Raw genomic sequence first — 1,883 nt, 5'->3', positions numbered from 1 at the left:
GTAGGGAGGAATGGCTGTTTGGGAATGCTTTTCATATGACAGATTCTCCAGTGCATTAGGCTCCAGTTGGGTCAATTGTCCTTGACTTCTCTGGGGTTTCAATTTTTCCATCCACCTGGGAGCTAATATCATTGCAGTTTGGGTGAACATTCTTGATAGATCTTCTTCAGGTTTTATTTCAGTCTGCACTGGATGCTTTGCTTTGCTCCACGCCAGCTTGTCAGCCTCCTCTATCTCTCCTATTAGCGTCTGCTTCTCCTTGTTAATCTCTTCTCTCATCTTCAGGTCTTGAGCCTGCCCCATCCGTAGCCCGTCCACCTGCTGCCTGGGCTCCTCCTGATCTTCTCTTTCTCTTTCCCATTGCTTTTGAAGTCTCTGTTTTTCCTGTTTGCTCCATGCCTTCTCCTCCTCTTGCCACGGTTTGTGCATCTGTTGTTCTTGCTTTTCTTCCTTGGTCTGACACAGCGTTCTTTTCTCATAGCCAGACATTCTGTCTTGGCCTTCCTGCAAATGGTCCTCTTGCCTCTTCCCTACTTTTAAGGCTGTGGCAATTTCTTTTTCACTCTCTATTTCATCTAAGAGTGCTTGTATTAAACTCCTCATTAGTGGGTCTGTGATCTCATTTAAGAGAAAGGAGGCAATCTCAGATTTTGTTCTCATCAGTGACTTCTCAAAGTGCAATTGTGTAAATACGGTTACCTTTTGTTGCTTCATAGCTTTCTCTCTACTTTGTCCTTCGTTTCTTATATCTTTGTACATCCTCAAGATTTTAGTCACAGTATCAGCCACTCTTTGGAAATATTCCTCCATTTTTTCCCTTATGGTGTTTAATTTTTCAACTTCTTCTCTTTTTAATGATTCCTCCTCCTTCAGCACACTCTTTGGATCAAAAGTCTTTCCTATGTTGTTAGTTTTCTCTTTTATGAAAGCCAATATGGCTCTTTGAAATGCTTCTAGGTTGCTTTGTTGACTTTTGTCATCAGAACTTTCTGAAATCTGTGTAAGGCTCTTAACTGTGACTTATCAGGTGGTTTGGTACGGAGTAATAGCTCTTTCTCTTCAGGTTTTCCTGCTTTGCTTGTAGCAGTTCCTGGTATGTGTTTTTTTCCTTTCATTTCTGTTTTGTATGGCTCAGAGGTGATCTCAGATTGGGTCATCTTGATGGGCTCTGCTATGGTGCTTGCTTCACGTTTGCTCTCTTTAGCTACTGACTTAGCTATGGATTCCATTTTAACCTCTGAGGAAACTGGGCTTTTCCAAGTGTGTGTTCAGGTTTGGACTTCTTGAGTCGATCCCACACGGGACCTGCTCCACTCTTGGGATCTTGGCTCCTTGGTTTGACTTCTGACAAGAATTTTCCTTCTTTTTTCTTCTTTTCTAGAGCAGGTAATTGACTAGACCTGATCTCCAAGCCTTTGTTTTCATCTTTACCCTGAGTTGAATCAGAGGTCCCCGGTGGCTGTGGGCCTTTCTGGGCAGTCTCCTCTGACTTCAACTCTGTGCTATCTCTAGCCGTATGTTCAGCCACTTCAGCTTGGGCTGCGTGTGTCACAGATGATTCCCACCTTAGTGCAGTGTCTTTGGTCCCTTTCCTTTGAGAATCATCAATAACATTTTCAAATTCTTTATTTAGAATACTGTCTATTCTGTCCTGTATGTCTTCATCTTTGCTTGTGGATGTCTGTGAAGCAAGTCCAGGTAACATTTTCAAGGATGCAATTGGGGGCAATATTCGGTGTCCTAGAAAATTTTTGAGTTGAATAAGCTGGTCACATCTATCTTCAGCATCTTCAAGTCTCTGCTGAAGCATTTCGTTCTCTTCACTGAGCTCTTGGGTCATCTTCAGGGATGTATCTTTTTCTTTTTCTTCCTCTGTATATATA

The 1,883-nt window shown here is 42.4% G+C and overlaps 1 protein-coding gene across 1 annotated transcript; it reads right to left on the bottom strand.

Annotated features, from left to right (window-relative positions):
• Positions 1-115: 115 nt before the first annotated feature.
• Positions 116-1,876, bottom strand: LOC108490420 (protein FAM186A-like; the record flags this gene model as incomplete). Its single annotated transcript, XM_029560358.1, is given in 3 exon segments — positions 116-1,017; positions 1,020-1,216; positions 1,432-1,876. Coding segments are annotated over 3 exon segments (1,544 nt in total), but the record flags the coding sequence as incomplete, so codon positions are not given.
• Positions 1,877-1,883: the final 7 nt, after the last annotated feature.

Source organism: Nannospalax galili, unplaced genomic scaffold (genome assembly GCF_000622305.1).
Source record: "Nannospalax galili isolate Female #2095 unplaced genomic scaffold, S.galili_v1.0 C49353145, whole genome shotgun sequence".
In the NCBI taxonomy this organism is placed as follows: domain Eukaryota; kingdom Metazoa; phylum Chordata; class Mammalia; order Rodentia; family Spalacidae; genus Nannospalax; species Nannospalax galili.
This window is presented reverse-complemented; position numbering and strand designations above follow the sequence as displayed.